This window comes from Emydura macquarii, unplaced genomic scaffold (genome assembly GCF_026122565.2).
Source record: "Emydura macquarii macquarii isolate MOO-44397 ecotype Brisbane River unplaced genomic scaffold, CSIRO-AGI_Emac_v2 contig_2699, whole genome shotgun sequence".
NCBI classification, from domain to species: domain Eukaryota; kingdom Metazoa; phylum Chordata; order Testudines; family Chelidae; genus Emydura; species Emydura macquarii.
In genome coordinates, this window is record NW_027132836.1 from 1,242,719 (window position 1) to 1,264,041 (window position 21,323).

General features: G+C 50.7%; 2 protein-coding genes across 2 annotated transcripts; one reads left to right on the forward strand and one right to left on the reverse strand.

Annotated features, from left to right (window-relative positions):
* Positions 1-6,276: 6,276 nt before the first annotated feature.
* On the forward strand, positions 6,277-14,828 carry TLCD3A (TLC domain containing 3A). The gene is made up of 5 exons (XM_067565799.1): positions 6,277-6,512; positions 8,029-8,112; positions 10,913-11,120; positions 11,988-12,083; positions 12,783-14,828. The coding sequence occupies exons 1-5, from the start codon at positions 6,391-6,393 to the stop codon at positions 13,050-13,052; spliced, it is 780 nt and encodes a 259-aa protein (XP_067421900.1). The 5' UTR covers positions 6,277-6,390; the 3' UTR covers positions 13,053-14,828.
* Positions 14,829-15,342: 514 nt separating this feature from the next.
* GEMIN4 (gem nuclear organelle associated protein 4) lies at positions 15,343-21,296 on the reverse strand. The gene is made up of 2 exons (XM_067565800.1): positions 21,255-21,296; positions 15,343-18,729 (listed from the first exon to the last, which is right to left on the reverse strand). Exons 1-2 carry the CDS (start codon positions 21,262-21,264, stop codon positions 15,542-15,544), a joined length of 3,198 nt encoding a protein of 1,065 aa, XP_067421901.1. The 5' UTR covers positions 21,265-21,296; the 3' UTR covers positions 15,343-15,541.
* Positions 21,297-21,323: the final 27 nt, after the last annotated feature.

Genomic DNA, 21,323 nt, shown 5'->3' on the forward strand with positions numbered 1-21,323 from the left:
AGGACTCCGGCCGAGCCAAGCTCCTGGGCGGCGCGTGACCGCGATGGGCGGGGTTTGGGGCAGCCGGTGGGATGAGAGGCGTTGGGGTGGGGGAGGGGCAGTGGGCTGGCAGCTCTGGAGGAGAAGGGGGGTGGCACTGGGCTGGGGGCACCCGGTTGGATTTGGGGCGTTATTCTGAGGTCAGAGACCAGGAAGAAGTCGAATCTTTACTTCGCCAGGCCTTTGCTTTTGTCCTGAGAATTTGGTGTGGACAGAAAGACGCCCGCGGGGACAGGATCGGGCCCGCTGAGGTGAAGTGGTGGGCCCAAGGCTGGGCGCCGTGGCTAGACCTGGCAACTGAACTCCTGCGGCCCAGCTCTGTCTGCAGAGCACCAGCCCACGCCTGGCCACAAAGGACGTTTTATTTTCTTTATGATGATCCTTCACTGATCAAAAGTCCGTTATTCCCCCTGAGGCTGGAACGCGCAGGCTGTCCCACCACCTCACTACACTCATGGAAATCTGTCCGTCTCGACCGCATTTTTCTTTGCACAATTTCTGCCTGCCTTAAATGCTGCATTCATGTAGCACAGCAGAGTACTGATGAATTCCCCTCCAGCAGGGCCCGCAGTTCACTCACCACACGTGTTGCAGTGTTTTATATTCTGCTATAATGATTTATTTGTATTCCAGTAGCTCCTATGGGTCCCAGTGCATTAGGTGCTCTGAAAACATATGAGAGACAGTCCCTGCCCCCATAAGCTAGCAGTCTAAATAGACAAGACAGATAGGAAGAGAAACAGGCACAGAGTGGTGATTTGCCTAAGGTCACACAGCAGATCAGGGAACAGAACCCCAACCTCCTAATTCACAGTATGGCACTCTATCCACTAGACCACATTACCAACACTTCCTCAGGGAAGGGTGAAAACACAAGCAGATTGTAGGCTCCAGGATTTCAGATGGGAAAAACAAACAAAAAAACCCAACGTATTTGTCTATAAGGCTAAATCACCATGATGGGCATTCCCTGCAGTCTACACATCCTGTTAGAACTCCCGGCTGGATGATCCTCCACATCTGTGCAGACAAGTGTCAACTTACCCATAGGGAAGTTTCTTTCTTTGGTTAACAAGATCTTCCGCTAGTTAGTTTCCAAGCAAGCTGCTCCCAGACCTCCAGTTTTGTTGCACTCCAGCTTTGTTTAGTTTCGGTTTTACACCGTGCTGACCCTCCCATCTTACCAAACTGCGATTTTCAAAACCTGTTCTTAGCAATGAAAGTCAGAGTCAACTCAAGGGTCAGGGTCAGGGCCTGACCCTGAGAGCTGCTAAGCACACTCATCTCCCATCCACTTCTTTCCAGCAGGGGTTATGAGGAGTGCCTGGTCCCACTTAGGATCTGGCTCTTAATGCTACGGGGCTCCTAGGCCAAGAGGATCAGTGGGAGTTAGGTGCCTACACACCTTGAGGATCTGGGCCTCGGGATGTGACCTAGTTGTACTTTTGACAGACTGACAACAACCTGTAATATCCTAATCAAACTGTGCTGAATTAAGTTAAATCTTATTGAAGTGGAGTGGTTAATACACTTACGGATCCACTGTATTAAAATGTAAATGTGTAGGTGTCATTGTGGCATTGTATGTCACTTTGCTAGTTAGAGGGGGAGGCTCATACACTTCCTCTGTTACCAACCCTTTGAAGCCACCCCCCGGAGAGATGCACATATACTAGTTCAAACTATATTGTCCGGGGACTAACAGACAAAGAAAGAATTTTTAGATAAATAGCCCGATGGCTCAAGGCTTTCTTCCTGATCCATGGAGGACCCCAATCCTTGGGGCAGGGTTGGAGGACTGGGCCTACTGAGGCCCTATAAGACAGGGTGCTTGTTCTGAGCTGAAGCTGCTATGAACTTGAGACCACAAAGGAAACCCTGTGGGTGGGGTGTTGAAGGATTTCTCCTGCCAGAGCCCATCTTAGAATAGGGAAGGTGTCTGGCAAGCTTATTAGCATGTGGGTAGGTTATTTATTGTTTTTAATATATTTCCTTGGTAGTGCTTTTACCTTAAGAATAAAAGAGGCTTGTATAAAGACCTGTCTGGTAACTTACAACCGGTGACAACGGCTCTTACCAGTCTCTGAAGAGAAAGAAGCAAGTGTTTTGGGCAGCCTGTCTCTGCTAGGAATCACATAGTAAAGGCAGGGAACTGTGCAGCCCGGGAACACCCCAGTCCGAAGGGAGAGAAACACAGGTCTCCACCCAAAAACGCTCAGGAACTGGAAGCTTGAGTGTGGGGCCCTTGCTGGACCACTGAAGGGATATACAGATGCAGTGGCCCATAACTGTGACAACCCTTACTCCTGGGAATAGTCTCACGGATTCCAACGGAACTATTCAAGGCCCTCATCCTGCCCAGGAGTAGTCCCACTGAGTCCATGCAATTACTTGTGTGCGCATGTGTGAGAGTGAGTCATTCTGCACACCTTACATACGAAGACCTTTGTCCTACAAAAAAACAAAACCTATTAAGAGCATACTGTACTGCAGCAATTCTCAAACTGGGGGCTGTGGAACACCTGCCGGTCACATGGTTTGATTTTGCCTCTTTCCCATCTGCCACATTGTATTAGAAGTCAGATAAAACTACATTAAATACTTTCCTAGTATGACTTGCCCATGTAGCAATTGCATTGGTTGCCCTCGGGGTGGCTATGCGATCACAAAGGAGAGGAGACGTTCTATACAGTGAGAAACAGAAGTGGGTGCCTGTGAAACAATCTCTTAAGTTAAAAACAACGAGAGTCCTGTAGCACTTTAAAGACTAACAAATTTAATTTCTGCAGGCATAAGCTTTCGTGGGCTGCAACCCACTTCTTCAGATGCCAGTGTGGTTCACATTCCAGGAAGGTTTGAGAACCCACTGTAATAATAAACATAACCCTTTATTTCTGACATGCCATTTCAGAGATGGATCAGGAATTGCCCAATGATCAAAATCTCAGTACACCCAGAGCATGCTTATATTGCAAATAATTGGTTTACTCATCTGGCTCTACGGCGACTCCCCGTCCTTATCACAGCCTCTCCACTCCCCCTCCATCCTGCCTATTGTGTGCTAACTGGCAAAGCCCTCGCCTGCAATAGCGCAACTACTGTTGTTAACATCAGGCCTGCCAACAGCTCTGACACGGTTCTGTCATCCACCCTACCTTATTCTAGCCTCTTCCACATGATCCCTGTCCCTCCAACAGCTCCTGTGGATTGTCACTCCCCACCACCCCCACCTTTATTTCCCAAAACTTTCTGAAACAAAGGGGTTAAATTTAATCTGTATGTAACACCAAAGACTTGGCCTTGGACTTACTAACCCCTCCCCAGAATTGCTTAGAAGATAACACTGAACATACAATGAAACAGTAACGGCTGATGCAAAGCAAAGATGTTATCAGTGAAACATAATTGGAAACACACCGTGTCACAAGTGTGCTTTTGTTCTCTCCCCCACAGATAATGTGAAATACTGAAAGTAATATAGCAATATAGAAAGTAATAGGTGAAACAAATTAGCCTAAAAATTGCCTATAAATAAGTTTTATAATAGAATCACAGCATATTAGAGTTAGAAGGGACCTCAGGAGGTGTCTAGTCCAACCCCCTGCTTAAAGCAGGACTAACCTCAGCTAAATCATCCCAGCCAGGGCTTTATCAAGCCACAGCTTAAAAACCTCTAAAAATGGAGATTCCACCACCTCCCTAGGTAATCCATTCCAGTGCTTCACCACCATCCTAGTGAAAAACTTTTTCCTAATGTCCAACCTAGACCTCCCCCACCGCAACTTGAGACCATTGCTCCTTGTTATATTACAAATATAGGAATAAAAATAGGTGGGATTCTCCTGCCTGTCCTGAATTATTTTAATCCTGGGATTTGTTTTGCTCCTGTCACTTTGGAAAATGAATTCCTTTGTTTGTTCGCAGGATTTACATAATATGGGCAGCCCAATACATGTTCCTGCATGCTGCTGCTTCAGACCCACTGAAGACTAACTTACAGAGGCACAGTTTAAACGAGTTGGATTTATGGACTTCTTAAATGGACACTTTAATTTAAACATCATTGAAACAATTTTCACAATCTCATATAGTACCCAGTCCCACAGCCCTTACTCATTGCCTTCAGTGGGACTACTTACCTATGTAAGGGCTTGATCCAAAACCCAGTGAAGTAAAGGGAAAGATTCCCCATTGACATAAATACGCTCTGGATCAGGCCTTAAGGGTTGCAAAAGCTGGTCCTTACCTTTCACAGTTTATCCTGTTTGTTCACTTTTTACATTTGTCTCAGCATGGACAATAAGACTAAACCAGTCAAATTCACATTCGGTTCTCATTCACTCTGGGCTGCATTGTTTGGGTTGCAAATGGTGCAGGGGAATGTTTAGTTGCCTTAAAATAGACTATTTACAGTAGTCCATAGAGATGAAGGGAATATTCAAAATATGAAAAGTTGATTTTACAATCACAGATATTGTCATGGGGGCCCCAGAGGCAGGTGTAATCCATGAAATTTCTTTTGGTTTGTTTTTTTAAATCAACTAGGGGTTTTTTTTGACAGCATCTATTTAAAAGGACTTTCCCTAATCAAGAAATTTGGGCAGACTCTAATAGGCCTTGTTTTAGGCATAGCCCCTTACCCATCTCTTAAAACTGTTTTAATTGAAGGCTGTTTTCAGACAGATTGAGTGAGGTTTTAACACAACCCGCAGCAAGGTTTCAGCTGCCTCATTGGGGTGGTGAAACTAAATTAACTGATGATGTTTTTACAGCACTTTAAGCACGTCAGATAAAGGCTGCACTAGGAGTGCGAAGCTGTATAATGGCCTCATCTCTCGCCTGGAAAGATGGAGATGGTGCTAGTGCCTCTTCCAGTACCACACTGTTATATAATCCCCCTTTTGATCTTCCTGGCAGTTTCTTCCTCAAATTGGTTTGGCAATACCAAAACTTTACATGTGTCTGCACAGCTTGAGGGGTAAAATGGCCAAACCTGCTTTACTACTTCTGAACGCACAGAGTTACTCGGCAAAACGGCTCCTGTGACGATGAGGTTGGGTTGATGCATGACAGAATCTCCCAGACACTCTCACCATTGCCCTTATTTATTTAACACCATTGCCTCTTACAAACAAATAAAGTCCCTGCTCTGCAGAGCGAATCTTCTGCCTGAGAATGATAGAATGTAATGAAATGGGGTAAGAATCAGAGCAGAATGTGCTTGAGATGAGAACTCAGACGGAGTGAAACCTCCTTAGGACTACAGGCAGGTTTTTAAATATCTACAGCACCTTGCCTCAGAGATGAAGAAATGCTCTTTTACAAACTCTATCAAAACCAGCCTGGCAAAGTTCGACTCATCCACCTGCACGAGGCAATTGCCATGTTTTTTTTTTACAGGCTGTAAAATATCACAAGCGTTTCCATCACCCTGGAAAAGGGCAGGGGAGCAAATTGGTGCATGGACTGGTAAATTTTCAGGAGCTTTCTGAAAGGGTGAGTTCGATCATTATAAACAGCTTCACGTTTATTGAATGGAGGATTCATTTAAAGAAAAAAATTGGTTTCTGCATAGCTCCAGTTAGATTTCAGGGGAAACGAGTGGCTCAAGCTAACGTGGTGGCAAATAAAGGACCCGATCCTTTGTGTGTCCTCCGGCCTAGATCTCTTACAGAAGCAGCCTGCCCCCCACACTCACCCTTCAGCCAGCTCCGCAATCCCTCCCCCTGGGCGCGCTCTGGTCACTCACTCACTAACTAACTAACCAACCAACCCGTGCATGGCTTAGCTGCGCTCTCCCCAGCCACGCGGAGTTTAAGCGGGAACGCCGCCGGGACGGGCGGCCGCGGGGAAGCGTCTCAACGTTCCACGGGCGGCCCCCTCCGCTGTACGAACGTTCCACCGGTGGAACGCCGCCGGGCGTCCCCGCCCCGCCAGCGTTCCGCGGGTGGAATCCTCGCTCGCGCCCCCCCCGCCAGCGTTCCAAGCGTGGAATCCTCGCTCGCGCCCGCCCCGCCAGCGTTCCAAGGGTGGAATCCTTGCTCGCGCCCACTCGCCCGCCCCGCCAGGCAGCGCACGGGCGTTCCCAATCCCCGGCGGGGTCCCGGGGAGGGAGGGAGGCGCAAGGCCCGGAGAGTGGCTGACCGAGCGGCCGATGGGAGGTGCTAAGCCGCCCCGGCCCCCCCCCTCACCCGCTCGGCTCCTCCCCCCGCAGCCCGGCCTGCTGTTGACAAACCAGGTGCGGGGAGAGTCCCGCTGGGCATCGGCTCCGGGAGCCCTTCGCCCGGCAGCTGTCAGCGCCCCGCCGCCAACGGGGCGAGGCGGGCCAGGGCAGGGGACGCCGCCGAGCCAATGTGGCAGACGCTGGCGATCGCCTCGGTGTTCTTCCCGGGTCTCTTCGCTCTGTCCGTTCGGAGTCTCGGCTGGGCTGCCCCGGCATGGAGCCTCAAGGACCGGATCCAGCTCAGCAGCAGGTAGCGGCGGGCACCGGAGGCCGGGCCGGGGGGTCAGCCGCTGTCTCCAGGCCGGCACAGCTGGCTGCCAACATCTGGCGCCCTCTGGCTAGTGCAGCGTGTGTGTGTGTGTCGGCTCCGTGCTGCTGCCGGGGGCAGCGACGGGCACCCAGGGCAGGGAGGCGTGAGCCCGGCTTGGGGAGCGTCCACGTGTCAGACATTGACCTGGGCACAATGGTATCAGCCTGACACAGGCAGTGTGTGTGTGCGCGCGTGTCATTGACCTAGGGCACAGTGGCATGAGCCTGACATGGGCAGTGTGTGTGTGTGAGTCAGACAATGACCTAGGGCACAGTGGCATGAGCCTGACAGGGGCCGCGTGCCAGAGACACCCAGGCTAGCTATCTCTACGCGGAGGGCAGCGTGCAGAGTCCAGGCAGCACCTGCTGTAGCGAAAGGCCAGCTGCACCCACTCTTGTCACTACCATGTTGGCGGTGCATTCCAGCGTGCGGGGGGAAAGGCTCCGGCACCAGGGAGGCAGCAGGACACGATGCTGTGAGAAATAGCAGTGTAGACATGGGAGGCGCTGCTTGGGCGTGTAGAAAGCATGTGTAGGGTACGGGCCCTGCAGGTTCAGGCATGTGGGGCACTCTGCTTGCCTAAGCTATGCCTCACTATTTACACGCACGCTAGCTGGGCGTACAGCAGCTACTCTGCATGCCGCCATCAGCATAGACATACGCATAGATCTGGGAGAGACTAGAACAGCATGATCCTGCCAAGGGCCCCAGGCATGTGTGGAGATGTGATGGGCACCTAGAACAGAAGAGCTTGTTCCTGAGGTGTGCAGATTCTGTGCAACATACATCTAGAACAGCAGAACACTGCTGACTTGTGCAGACTGTGGGTTATGTGTGTCTAGAAGAGAACAGCACAATTCTGGCAACCCCCGTTTGTGTGATGTGCATCTCAACCATCACAGTACAGTTCTCATGTACGCCAGCGTGTGTGAGTGCAAGAGGCATCGAGAAACAAACCGCATGGTCCAGCTCTGTTTTGTTTGTCTGTGTTGTACTGTTTTATACTTACTTGTATCTTTAGACTGTAAGGTCTTTGGAGAACAGACAGTTCAACACAGCTTAGTTACTGGACAAGACCATGTACAATCTAGGAATTATATTATTATTTCTAGGCAATGTTATTTTATTTATTCATTTTTATTATTTCAAATATTATTTCTAGAGCTAGGCCTTGGGGAGGGAAAACCCAACCCGGGCCATATCCTAAACTGATATAAACTGGTGTAGCTACTCTGGCTTCAATAGAACTAGGGCAGTTTACCTCACCCAAGGACCGGCCTGTTTCAGACACACACAGTGTGGGCGGGAGGAGGGAGATACCTGCAGGGGGCAGAGCAGGTGTCAAGTAAATGTGCACCTTTGTGTCACCGGGATCCCTCCAACTATTCAGCCTCTTTCACGCAAGTCACAGCAAGATTAGCATGTGTATGATTTTTTTCTTATTTGTCCATTTCAGGATGGTGTCTTCTGTGCAAGCTACAATGGCTACAGTTTCTGGGATCACTGTTATCCTTAACTGCAAGGATGTGGTACATGACAGGTAATTAAACCTAACATTAATTACAGCCAGGCTGCAATTTTGCAAGAATCACCTAAACGGGGTGCTACACTGTTTGTCAGGCAGCCTGTAAACAGATTTTTATGATAAAGGAGGGGTGTAGGAAGTAGCTAGGAAAAAACTTCCTGTGTTTTCCTTCCGTCACGCTTCAAATCAGCTGTGAGGAAATGCTGCAGTAATGCCGTCCTTTGACAAATGGTGACTTTTAGAATGTGCGCAGACACTGGTTTATTTAAAATGGAGATTGGGGTAAGGGAATCTCCCCCATTACTGCTGCATTTGAGATTTTAATTTGCTCGGTTGGACAAAAGAAAATAATGAGGATATCACTCTCCCAACAGATACTAAGCACACTTATGGGAAGTCCTAGTTCCTAACAAGAAAAACTTACTGAGAATACTGAAAGTGGATGTGTTAAAGGCGTTTCATATAGCGTTTTTCATCTCAAAGGATTCTAAAGTCCTTTACAACTACTAAACTGATATCAGAACTGTGCTACACAGAGAAATCACTTCCCCCAATATTGAAATGCAGCCACCTCCAGAGTGAAATGCAACATCTGTCTAAATAGTTCATAACAGAATAACAATGTAGGCCAGGAAACGAAATATACTGTAGCTCCCTGGAACAGCAGGGGCAAGTACAGGTAGTGAGAACCTGAGATACAACTGGCCAGGACCCCAGAGTTAAGACTTTGAAAAGTTCCACAAGATTTCTTATGACTACAGCTGATCAGAACTTTGGGTTTACATATAAAAAAACAGCCCAACCAACTTGGCGTTCATTCTTAACTCAGAGGAAAGAATGGACTATTTCCTGCAACATGTGGGTATGATTTGAGGTCTTCCATCCAGCTGTCACCCTTGTTCAACCCTGCTTATTGTACGAAGAATCTGAAGAAATCAGGCACAATGATTGGGCTGTAGGGCACAGCTTTTCATTATAAGAAAATCCATTGTATAGATAGGCCACAGTTAAAACCCCCTGTGGCTCCATGTGAACAGGCAAAGTCCTGTTTAACATCATTCCTATTGCCTTGAGCTGTGTTTATCAACCTGTCACGCTTTCAAATGTAATGGCCGGGAGGGATAATTCAGGGATTATTACAGACGAATGCTATGTGTACACTACAGCTTAAATCGCTGTAAATTATATCGCCCAAGGGTGTGACTAAGCCAACCCCTAAGCAATGTAAGTTACCCCAATCTAAGCGCTACCACCACTCACGGGGGCTGCCATAATTAAGTTGACTGGAGAGCTCTCTCCCGTCAGTTTAGAGCATCTGCACTAGCAGTGCGGCAGCTACATCGGTGCAGTTACACTGCTGTAAGCTCTATAGGTAGCTAGAGCCTTAGATTTTCAACCAGTATTTAACAGAGTTCCACATCACAGTGGCTATGGTCATGGTCCACACAGCCTGGAACTTGGTTACAAGGGGATATCTCAAGATCACAGTAATTAGAAACTCAGTCTACACAGGCAAAGAATTATTATTTCATTACCGGTACTACAGCTCTTCTTAGAAGCCCCAACCAGGCCTGTGGCCCCATAGTGCCAAGTGCTGTAAAAACACAGTAACCGTGGACTGTAATACTTGGATCTAATTTTGGTGTTGGCTTTAGTGTGTGGGTGCTGGTGGTCAAGAGGAATTAGATGAGCTGGTGGTTCCCTTCTGGCCTTAGACTCTGTGACCTGTCCCACTCCCTGTCTGAAATAGGAACAGAAGGAAAACTTTTCTGTAGACACCACGACAACAGTGGTTATTCAGGCCATAAAAGACATTCCTGCACAGAAGTGATCTATCAGCAACACTACTAGCAGTTCTCACAAGAGCTCCCGTCTCTTTGCAAGGCGTTGGTTACAGTTAAATCTACTTTGTGCAATTGTGACACCAAGATACGCTGAGAAGAGGCTGCAGCCTGCAGCTGTAATCACATATCCTTGGGGACTTTACGGCATTAACAAAAACACACTGCAGTTCTCTCTCATGCCTTTCAGGCAGAGATCTCAAAAGTTACTAACAAGGATTAACCCAGGGATCTCAAAGTGCTTTACAATTGGTAATTAACGTGGGTTAGTTAAGCACTCATCCTCCTTTTACTGATGGAGAAACCGAGGCACGGCGGCGTTAAGAGCCCAATTCTCTAAGCTTTACTCCCAGTAGGCAGCACTTGCTAGTGCCTCACTGACTTCATGGGGCTGCTCAGGAGAGCAAGGGCTGAAGAACTCAATCCCGTAAGGTGCTACACCAGGGCCAGAGCCCTCAGAACCTGGCAGGATGGAATCCCAGGACTGACACTGGAGCTGCCTGCAAACCGGCGCCAATGCCGAGGTAGCATCTCAGCTAGTGAGCGCTCAGGACTCCTGGGTTCTGTTCCTGCCTGTGGCACTGAAGTGACCTTGGGTAAGCGGCTTTGTCTCTGCGTGCCTTGGTTTCTCCATCTGTAGAGCAGGAGGGCAATACTTCCTCGCCTCTGGGGAATCGCTATGAAATCCACTGACAGGGGGACATTCTGCGGAGTAGCAGCCAGAGCCTAGCTTCTGAAGTAAAGGTTGCACAAAACTGTAATGGAAATGCGAGCAACGAGGTAAAGTGGGTTCCCACAGCAGAGCGCGGCCTATTAGAGGCAAGTTTTCCTTCAGGTCTTGCAGACAATGGAGTTAGACCAGCCTAAAACTGGAGTATCACGTTGGTGAGCCAGGCACATGGACCTCCACCTTCCTTCCAGCCATCCACGTGTGCCCGAGGCCGTGGTAATGCGAGTTCACTTCCTCCCCTTAGGTACTGGCTCGCGGTAGAGTATGTTTGGGTCATCGTCCCGTACATGATCTACGACATATACGTCATGTACCTCTGCCACTGGCACAAAAGCAAAGATGCCTCAGAGAAGAAGCATTCCCTGGCCAGCGTGAGGAGCTTCCTGCAGAAGGAGCGCCTCATGGTGACGCATCATCTCTTCATTCTCGTTGTCCTCACACCAGTCGCACAGGTAGGGGCAGCAACTGGGGTCAGAGGCTTTTGCCTACCTGTCTAACCAAGGGGCAGAGTGAGACATACTGTAAACGCTCACTTGGTTCCAGACCAGGAGCAATGCCTGGGCGCATACGGCCCTCGATTGTGATCTTTGTTGGTTCCCGTTACCTCCTGGGTGATCTCTGAACATGGGGTGAAATCCTGGCTTTACTGACATCCATGGAAGGCTTGCCCTGGATTTCATCCTCAATTGTCCCCCCACTGCAGCAGCCGGGTTCCCCACAACCATTATCCACTTCACTCTGCTCCTGAGCCCTCCATGGGCTCCCCCCACCCTTCCATCACCCCCTGCTCCAGGGGACCGTCTTCCACCTGCAAACTTAGGACACACCCTCTCGCTCCCATTCAGGCCATTGCACAGACTGACCAGTAGATGGGATTCTAACGATGGGACAGCCAAAGTCCTCCACCTCCTTTCCCACAGTCTACAAGCAGCACGTGCCAAACTCTGCTCTTAGACTTATTCTGACCCTCTTGGGACCAAACCAGTTTAGTCCAAACATAAAATGTAGTGAAGTGGAAGCTGTAATCAGTCTGTATACCTTGGATCTGTATCTGTCACCACTGATTGGCATCATCTTTAGTAAGCTCAGAAATCTTTGCTTCCAAGTCCATGTCCTGGGGGGCCATCTGTACCCAACAGAGAAGCTGCGATCCCCATAGTAATCCTTAAAGTTACTTCCTTCCAGGTTCCTTCAGGAGGGGTGTGATCCAACTGCACTGAATGCAGTGGGAAGATTCCAGTAGGCTTCAGTGGGAGTTGGACTGGGCCCTCCTTGGCCATGAAGAACGTCCCTGTACTAATCACTCTGGTTATTTACAGAACCTCAGAGGAGAGCTTGGAGATTTCTTCGTAGGTTGCATCTTTGTGGCAGAACTGAGCACTCCATTCGTGTCACTGGGCAAGATCCTGATGCAGGTATGCCTGGCCCATCTGTATCTTTAAAAAGAAAAGGGTGGGGTGTATTGTTTCATCCATGCTGCTCTACCTCTAAATATTGGGATAAAGAAAGCACGAATGCTAAGAGCAAGGTTACCTGGGAAATCCAGCAGTGGTTCCCATCCCATCCCACCTGGAACCACTTTCCATCCAACTAGGAGCCCTCTTTCATGTAGCATTGTGGGGAAAGCAGGTGGTCAGGACGCCCACAGCAGCAGTTTGTGAAACCCCCGTTTTAAGGCCACATGGCTTCCAAGCTCCCACTTGCTTCCATCACACCGTAGTCGAAGATTGATAGACCAAGTCCAAACCAACTAACTAGTCACCAGCCAAAGAGCAGCAGCTCTCCTCACCAATCCTGTCTCTTTAGGACATCCTTAGTCGCCAGCCACCCTGGCCGCCTTCCTCCCTTCGCAGACCATCCTGTCTGTGCCTTGTCCTTGGGCCTGATCCAAAGCTCTCTGGAGCCAGTGGGAGTCTTTCCATGGTCTGCTCTGTGTACTAGATCAGGCTGATAGACTGTGAGCCCTTTGAGGCAAGGACTGGTTCCCTACTTGTCTGTACATCTCCCTGCGTACGGCACTGCAGGGTATGCAGCAGTGACATCGGAATGGACAGTCACTCTGTTTACACGCCGCGTTTACCAAGCCTTTCCCCTCCCCTTTGTTTCTTTCGCAGCTAAAAATGCAAGACACGCTACTGCACAAGGTGAACGGGATTCTCATCCTGGTGACGTTCTTCCTCTGCCGAATCCTCCTCTTCCCCTTCATGTACGGGGCCTACGCCAGGCAGACGGGCCTCCCCATCTACATGGTGCCTTTCCACATCCCCCTGCACTGCAACGTGGCCAATGCCTCCCTCATCGCCCCACAGCTCTACTGGTTCATGCTGATCTGCAGGAAAGCCGTCCGACTCTACAGCAGTTCGCCCTCTGACAAGGGTAGATAACTGCCGGCAGAGGCTACAGACCAGAAGGTTTGAAAGTAAGCCAGAGTTCCTGGCTTTTCTCCCAAACACCTTGCCATTAAAATCAGTGTTATAGGTACCGGGGGGGACTGGATCATCATAGCCCGTTGGTATTGAGAGGTTGTTTTACTTTAAAGCAGCAGTGTTGTCTCCGTTGCAGTTCAGGGAAGCAGCACCAGCCTGTTACAGAAGGACTTCCTTTCTGTAACACTCAAGTGTCCTGTGTCCTTCTGTCTGCGGGAGAATCTGGTCGTGAGCCGGCTGGTGGGAGGATTATGTAGGTAAAACACTAAAGAGCCTCGCTGGGGTCAGACTCTCTGTAGCTACTGATCAATGAAGTGAGGGGAGGCAAGAGGGTTTTTTACTAATGTTCTGGTCAATTAATAGGGTGAAATTGGCATTGAAAGACTACAGCACAGACCCAGCCCTGGAATAAGCTACGGAAGACTCTGGGCCAAATTGAATGGTGTGTGAGAGCTGTGGGGTGTAACTGGTGCTGATCTAGCATTCAGTGGTTGTGGAAAACCAGCGTGGTGTGTGTAGTGGGGCAGATTCATCTCACTCAGGTTCAGAATTACTCTCATTTACACTCTTGCAGCTGAGGGAACAGAAAAGGGGGGTAATATTCTGAGCAGTCTGCTCTCTTTACACTACCCTTGTGCCAGGGCTGAATTCGGTCCATTGCCTCCGGGGAAGTTTCTAGTTGCTGCTAAGGATGAGTTTGTTTCTCAGCGACATTCCATGCAGAGATAGGGGCCATATTTCCCCATGACAGGGTTTACACAACCACTAACTCAGCCCTGGGGAAAAGAACCACAGAGAAGAAACTGGATCTAGGAATTATAGGTGCAATGCAACAAGCTGCTGGAGGCGGCAGAACCAGAACAGTGGTCACTGACTGACACTCTCAGTCTATTTCTCTACCCACTTACACCAACGCTGACTTGGGCCCACAGTCTCTGCTGCACTAATTGACATGAGGGTTCCTCCTGCCCCATTTAGCACCGCACCCCCTGGAAGACCGGCCCCAAACTGCAGCGCTTTGCTGTAATACTGAGAACCAGATCTTTCTTTGTAACTGTGGAATAAAGACCCTAGCAGGCGCACGAGCAAAACACCAACCAGGCTGAGCACAGACCCCTGATAGCCAATCACCATGTGCACAAGAAACATCAGGATAGCCGCCTGCTCTTGGTAACCGCTGGTGCCAGCATCAGTGGGCTACATTCATCCGTGGAGAGTAACTCCACTGCAGATAGTGGAGTGGGACCAAGGGTGAATCTGGCCTTACGTCTCAATAGAGCAAAGGGATAGGCTGCCTTGTATCTTTTATTCTGTCGATGCGCAAGAGCTGAAGACTGTGTTTGAAAGCACTTAGCTCTCCGAACCCCAGTTCCATCAGGCATCAGACCTTCCCCTGGACACAGTCACGTGTGCCGGATAGAATAAAGGAAATGTCTCTTTCCAAGCTTAGCTCTAACCCTATGTCACTGCAATGACTGTCCAATTACCACTGTGGTTTTATTATTATTATTATTATTAACTACCGAGGCTAGCCAGTAGGGTGGGTTTCCACTTTGTACCATGCTCTGAGTGTTGCAGACATTTTTATCTTGTTGTTTTTGTTTCAAATAATTTGCCTCATGTAACAGAAAGGAAAAAAGCCCTGGAGGCATTTTTAAGTTTGCACTAACATTGCCCCTACTTACTCCAACTCCTCTCAAAAGAGAGACCAATAAAACCCTCTTTTCCAAGCCACACGATGGTGAATCTGTCTGGTACGGCATGTGTCCTTTGTGTGTAGAGAGACTATAGCTGGCTGAACGGGATCAGGGTTACCAGTTTCAATCCAGCCCAGCACAGAACCCACATTCATTACCAAGCTGCTAGAGATTTGGGGGTGTCGTTTAGTTTACCCCAGCAGGCAGGTAGTCACATCGCAACCTGCCCATAATATCTAAACCCCATCTGCTGACAGAATTAGCAGCGGGCCAGCAACTGAATAGCTAATGGAAGCTGAGCTTATGTAACCTTCTCTGGACTAGAGGTTACCGGGATGTAGGCCTGACGTGAAACTCATTGACAACAAACACAGTGACAAGATCCTAATAGGCCAGATTGGAGTTGCGGGTGCAATGGCTGAAGTGCAAGTCAAGAGCAATGAAGACAGAGGCTACTTCCACTGGCAGATTTCACAGAGGATGCAGTCGTCAATTTCTAAGTGCACCAGGACATGCCCAGGCACCTGAAAAAATACATCAACAAAAATAAGTCCAAAAGAAAAGGTTTATTATAGATCTGACAAATCTCCAAGTAACTTCACCTCATCTTTCTAGGGTTTAGTCTCCATTCAGCGCCACTGTCTGTCGTTCTGTGCTCTGTCACGCCTCTTAGCTTTAAAGTCCCATGGAGCCGAGATACACCGTTTAGCTCCAGGTGTACTCTGTGACCTGCCTGCCACCCGGGCTGGCTCACAGCTTGCTCAGCTTCTGCAGGAGCATGGCCCGGAGCTCCTTGTTGCTGACGTTGTCGGTGATGGACTGCAGGAAGTGCTTCTCGTTGGCTTTCCTGAGCGTGCTGCTCAGGGACTTGTCGGAGGCGCTGAGTGTTTCGTACTGCGAGAGAATCTCCAGGGCCAGGACTAGGAGCGGCTCCCCAGAGCCGTCATCCGGCAGCATGGCCGCCACGTGCAGCACGTGGCAGAACATCTGGATGTAGACGAAGGACACCTCCTGCGTGGGGTTCTTGTCCTCGGCAGAGTGCCAGTGAGAGAGGGAATCCCTCTTGACCGAGCCCAGCAGGTCGGTGAGGCTGCTGCAGTACAGTCTCACCACGTGCTGCCAGGCTTCCGCTGGCAGCCAACTAGAGCAGCTGGCGCTGCAGAGCAACTGGAAGCCTCTCAAGAAGAGCACAGAGAACTGGAGATAGTGGGCGAAAGGCCTGAGGTTGAGCAGTGGCATGTACTGCACGTACTCCAAGGTGTAAGGAACATGAAGGACCTGCCTGTGCAGCAGGTTTTCAATCACATGCGTAAGTCTCTGCCATTCGCTGTGGCTGCACCAGGGAAGGAGCTGTATCAGGGCCACCAGGAACCCCTTGCTGAACATGTTGACTTCTTCTGGGTTGTCCACATCCACACTGAGGAGGGAGAGCATTTGCTCCCTCAGCTGAGTGGATATGCAGCAGCACTCCATCCAGGCCAGGAGCCCACTGCCTGGCCCATATGCCGGGAGGGGGCAGGACGTCCACTCGTCCTCTGACAGCTTGCAAACTTCAAACAGCGTAGCCGGGACTTCATTCTTAAAGTGTTCCCCGAAAAGCTTCTTCAGCCGGAGACCCACTGTCCAGTCCAGCCGCTCCACCTTCCGGTGTAGCCACGCCAGCGACTGGGTCCACACTTCTGGGGAGGGGGCTGCTTTCTGCTCCACCACCTCGCAGAGCTGGGAGAGGGTGGTAGCAATGAGGTCTTTGGTCTCCAGTGAAGGGCAGTGCTGGTCCTTAAACCGGTGCCAGTACTTCGTGTAGCCATCCAGGAGCTTGCAGAGGCCCAGAAGGAGTGGGAAAGGGTAGCAGGACTTGACCCACTGTTCCTCTTGACCTGGCTGGACCCCCAGAACCTTACTGAGGATCTGCAAGCTCAGCTCGATGTGAGCAAAGTCTGAATTCAAATGGGGAAAGACGAAGGCTTTGGTCACCTCTGCGGGTGAGAGGAGAGGATGACCGGAGCTTGGCTGCATGAGGAAGGTCAAGAACTCTAGAAATTGCTCCTTTTCCTTAGCAGAGGAGAGTCTCCCCCAAACCGTCTCCTTCAGACATCTCTCTAGCAGGTTGCCTGATCTGTTTGGATTGTCTTGTGCCTCTTGGAAGCTCAGCGCTGGAAAGGAGCACAGGATCTGCGCTAGGAACTCATGCGTTCCCAGGTTGATGACAGCGAGGTTGCAGACCTTCTTCACCGTAGCCTCCGGGTGGAGCAGAGCCAGCCTCGCCACAGAGGCGACCGCCTTGGTGAGACCTTGATCTGACGCACTCTGCGTGATCTGGTTGAAAGCCAAGTTCAGCTCCTCTTGAAACCCTTCCATGAAAGCTTTCAAGTTCACAGACAGGCCCTGCCCGCCCCAAGAAGCCAGGACGCCCGAGATCACTTTATTCTTGTCGGGTAGCGGGAGCTCAGCGTAACACTCCAGGATGGTTTTGATCACTTGATTCTGCAGCTCCCTGCTCACTCTGTTATCGGCAGACAGGCTAAAAGCCACCGTGGTCTCCAGCAATTTCAAGACCAGCTCCGGTTTCTGGAATAAGGCTTTGTTTTTAACAAGACAGGCAACCCAGTCCTTAGAAAAGGCCCAGGCCTTCTCAGAAGCAAAAATGGAGCACATCTCCATGTGCCGGTCCATTTTCCTCTCGATAATGGTCATGGCAACCGAAGCCATGACACTACTGTCTGAATTCCTGCCTTTCAGCTTTGGATTGATCTTCTTGAGGAAGTCCACAATGATCTGTCCCAGTTCTGACACCATCTGCATCTCGTCCTCACTCAGGTCTCCGGACTTGGCAAAGGAGATCAGGTTTTTCCCGAAGGCAGTGAGCCTGTCAAGAAGCCGGTAGCTTTCGTAACAGATCTCTTCGCAGTTGTTCAGCATGCACTGCAGCTCCTCCCCCCAGCCCTGGAGCAAGCTACGGAGGAAGCTCAAGCCAATAAACAGCTCTTCACTGGACAGCTTGACCACGGACAGCAAGCTCACGCTCCTCTCGGCCTCCTTCACTTTCTCATCCAGACCCCTTCTGTTGTACCGGTTCTCACTGTCACCATTCCAGATGGTGATCACCGACGCAATCTTGTCTAGGTATGCTTTGACGGGCAGCGAGTTGGACTCACACTCTATCATCGTGAAAACTGACAGCAGCTCCACCAGGTTGGCTAAAGCATAGCACTTCATCTTGGGGAGGACAATGCTCCCGTAGATCTGCTTTAACCCGTCAATCAGGGCTGTCAACAGGCCGGTGGCCATGGGGGAGTTCTGCAGGGAGAAGGGGTCGCCCTTGAATCTCTTTGGGGGCTGGCAGGGCTCATCTGAAGACTCGGACAAATGTTGATGGGCCAGAGTGCTAAACATCAGGATCATCTGGTCTTGCTCACCCTCCTTGTGTTTCATTATCTCCCACCAGACGTCCAGGAAGAAAGTGACATCCGCCGGGGACGTCTCATTCGCAACGTACTTGACAAATAGCTCGAGCTCCCGCTGCCGCGCCGCTGTGGGCAGCACCAGCAGCAGCTGCACAAAGAGTCGTGGTGCATGCAGAGTTTTGAGCAGTTCGAACAGGACAGTGTGGTTTATTGGCGGGATCATGCTGCCCACCGAGAAGAAGACATCGTCCTTCCACCGTTGGTCGACTGAGGGGGAGCCCCCCGGGGACGGGGGGCAGGGCAGGAGGATTTTGGCCCAGATGATGATAACTGCTTTCTTCTTCCATGTATTGGGTTGGAGTGGGGAAGAGGAATGGCTGGTGCATATCTCCTTCAAGGCATCGGTTATGGGCTGCCTGACCAGGGGCCAGTCGGATTTGGTCAACTCCGTCAACACTTTGGGATGATACAACTTCTCTGCTAGTAGGAATCCGCCATGCAGAATGGTGGTTTCCTCACAGATGTTCAAGGGCCCTGTTTAAAGAAAAGCACACAGGCACATAGTAATGAATGTAATTAAACCTGAGAGGGAAGAAACTCTTGTGATTAGACCAGGGCTCAGAAGACCGGGGTTCAATGCTCTGTCACAGCCTCTCTGATTGACTTTAGGCTAGTCAGTCTGTAAAATGGGGTTAGTAATACTTCCTTTCTCCCATCCTTTGTCTGTTTCATCTCCTTCGACTGCAAGCTCTTCGGGGCAGGCACCATCTCGTAACATGTGTACGTACAGCGCCTAGCACTAGGCACTGCTGTAACACAGTTTACTTAAACTGACTGACCCCGAGGAATGTTAATGGATTGTTATGGAAACGCTACAAGGAAGTAAAAGATCCAATCTTCCATTTCATAGAGGGAAAACAACCATGCCTTAACCCTTAATGCAGCAAGTCCACCAGATCTTGTGATTAGAGAGACAATGCGACTGTCCTGCACCCCCAACGGGAGAATGAGAGATACCAATTACACACGAAAACATGGTTGGTTTAAACACCTTGCGGGAACTCATTGTTTAGGGTAGGGCAGCCTGTGTGCACCAGGGAAGGCGTTAGCGAGGGAAAGAGGATTACATACGTACACAGATGCTGCAGCAGCTTGCAGAGAAAGGGATGCTTTCCACCTGAGGATTGTAACGTCACCCTGTGTTTCTCCGGAAACCAGTGCAAACCCTTCCTCTTACAAAACGTGTCATGGGATCGGTATTGGTCACACAGCGCAAACAGGGCTTTGGTTTCTAAGATTGCCACCCTGCCCCTTTCTCTCTCACACACAGAGAACTCACCATTTCTAACCTGCCTCCGAGGAGGACTGGGTGTGAGCTGGGATCTGAACCTGTGAAACTGCTGCCCCTCCACTGATATGGAGGCAAAGGGTGCATGACAGGCTTCTTGAGGGATGAAGGAAGGAAAAAGGTGGCCAGCGTGGATCTGAAGTGGCCCCACTTCCTAGTCACTGTGTCTGCTTGACACAGCCAACTGCCTGCGTGTTGTACATCAATACAGAGTTGTGAGACTTTGAGCCTACACAGCACCTTCCAAGGGAGGATCACAAAGGGGGGGGGGGGAGCTGTTGTCATGCTGTGTACCTTGGAGGCACAGACAAAGTCCCTCACCCACGGTCACACATCAGACGTCGGTGACAAACTTAGCAGCACCTTGAAAAGTTGCCCAGCTCTAAAACATAGCGCTGCATTCCAGGACCAGCCTGCAGCGATCCTGCCTACAGGAAGTGCCCACCCGAGAGGAAAAACTGGGCCCCGCTTCCAGGGCAAAGTCGAAGCTAGAAGTCGTGTGGCTAAAACGCTGCCACAAGACATCCATCGACCTGCACGGATAAGGTTGCATGCTTCCTATAACAAATTCCATTGGCGTAACGCTCTGGACTCTAAACCTCTAGCGCAGAGATCAAGAGGGCTGACAGCAGGTTTCCCACAACAGGTGGGTTCCGGGTGTGTATTTGTTATCAGATTAGAATCTTTATGGCTGTTGACACTACCTGCTCACACAAGGTGCACTCTCCCCTTTGGACAGTTTCCAAAGGGCATTAAGGGCCCCGTGATAGAACGTCCTGGGAGGCTGCTGGGCCATTCTAGCACCAGCATGAGGCAGACGAGAAAGAGCAAGGTGGGAGGGAATTGCTAGTGTCTCTCTCACGCGCACAGATGGAATCACAATCCCCGAAGGAGGTACAAACTGGGCAAAGGATTCTCTCTGGTCCTTTATTTGCTAACCCCCTCACTGACTCCTCAGCCACCCCACGCAGTTACTCAGCTCAGTCAAAGGGTCCTAATCGAGGCACAAAAGGGGCATAAGTGGGTGGGGAAGGCTGAGGCCCTGTTGGGATCAGCCTCCTTATAATGCAATGCTGTGGGGAGGGGGGGGGCACACTCTAGCCTCAGGTTAGCTTGTGTGACAGGGCTGGGATACCTGGAGCCGCTCTAGGCCTGAAATGTGGGTCCTATTTTCTATTTAAAAAAACCTATTAAATATCAGGCAGGTGAGGCAAGAAGGCTCCTAAGGCGGGTTTAAGGCGCTGCACGTCCCCACCCACAACCCCGCCCACGTGCAAACACCGCCCCTACACACACACACAACCCCCCGCACGTGCAAACACCCCCCCCACACACACACACACAACCCCCCCGGACAAACACCTCCCCTACACACACACACAACCCCCCCCCGCACGTGCAAACACCCCCCTACACACACACACAACCCCCCCCCGCACGTGCAAACACCCCCCTACACACACACACACACAACCCCCCGCACGTGCAGACACAGCCCCACCGCCCTGCTGCACGAGCTAAACATCACAGCCCGGCCCCGCGCGCAGGCAGCGCGAGCGAGCCCCGGCGGGGGGCGGGGGCCGCTGTGGGGGGCGGGGTCCCCGAGCGCCCCGCGCCGCCGGCGTGATCCGGCCCGGGGGGAGGGGGGGGCGAGAGGCAGTCCGGGGGGGAGGGAAGAGGAGGGGAGACGCGCCGCCAGCGCAGCACCCACCTAGCTCCATGGCCCGGCCTATCCGCTGCGCTGCGCTGCGCGCCTCCCTCCAGCGCACGCGGCTCCGGC